At 37.0% G+C, this 790-nt stretch overlaps 1 protein-coding gene across 1 annotated transcript in view; it reads right to left on the bottom strand.

Annotated features, from left to right (window-relative positions):
* LOC107577782 (bifunctional glutamate/proline--tRNA ligase-like) overlaps positions 1 to 790 on the bottom strand; it is a gene marked incomplete at its 5' end in the record, with an annotated part of 44,369 nt that overhangs the window by 1,009 nt on the left and 42,570 nt on the right. Inside the window, one exon of the mRNA XM_016263818.1 lies at positions 697 to 756. Coding sequence (XP_016119304.1) covers positions 697 to 756 — 60 coding nt within the window. The remainder of the gene's footprint in view (positions 1 to 696; positions 757 to 790) is intronic.

Raw genomic sequence — 790 nt, 5'->3', positions numbered from 1 at the left:
TTTTTTTTTTGCTTGGAAATCGTTTTTGGGTGAACTATCCCTTTAAAGGAATCACTCAGCCAAAAATGAAAACATATGTAAATGATGACAGAATTATCATTTTCTGAAGAACTATTTCATTAAAGAAAAGCATGAGAAAACGAATGGTGCCAAACCAAGAAAAGAAGAGAAGGCTGAAGCTTGCAGTAATGAGCAAAGTGTTAAAGCGCGCCAGACATGCTTGATGCAAGTAATGAAGTGTAGAGGATTAGTATCAGATGACTTGAATAAATATCAAAGCACAATTAAAAGCAACACAAAAGCAGTGGTTCCTGTTAAATTAAATTAATTTGAAGAAAATAATATCAATTTTTTCTGACTTAAACAACAACAATTAAATGCAAATGCATTTAGGTAAGTTAGGCACAGAGAATGAGAAAAGTGGGAGCGAGGGAGGCGTGCAAATGTAAAAGGGCAAGACTAAGTAGAGCGCTAAATGTGAATGCACTGAGGGTCTGGTGAGCTTAGAGGCTAAAGTCTTGAAAATTAGCATAAAAAAATTAAAGTTTTTCTTGACAGAATATCACTGGGAACGTGCAGAGATGCTAGCCAGCTGTTCAGTTTAAGGTTTTTAAACTAATGAATAAATGGGATGACAAGGACCAGCTGGAGATCAGGTGCAGCCATGATGAACTCAGGCAAGATTTTAATATTTACCTTCTTGTTGAATGCCCAGATCTTGTCCCACTCCATATTGACTACCGATCTCGAGCCTCCCTGTAACAGAGCGGAACGGACAGAAAATGAAAAA

This window comes from Sinocyclocheilus grahami, unplaced genomic scaffold (genome assembly GCF_001515645.1).
Source record: "Sinocyclocheilus grahami isolate Dianchi unplaced genomic scaffold, SAMN03320097.WGS_v1.1 scaffold7224.1, whole genome shotgun sequence".
Taxonomy (NCBI): Eukaryota; Metazoa; Chordata; class Actinopteri; order Cypriniformes; family Cyprinidae; genus Sinocyclocheilus; species Sinocyclocheilus grahami.
Note: the sequence above shows the minus strand (reverse complement) of the source record. Positions and strands in the feature narration are given on the sequence as shown.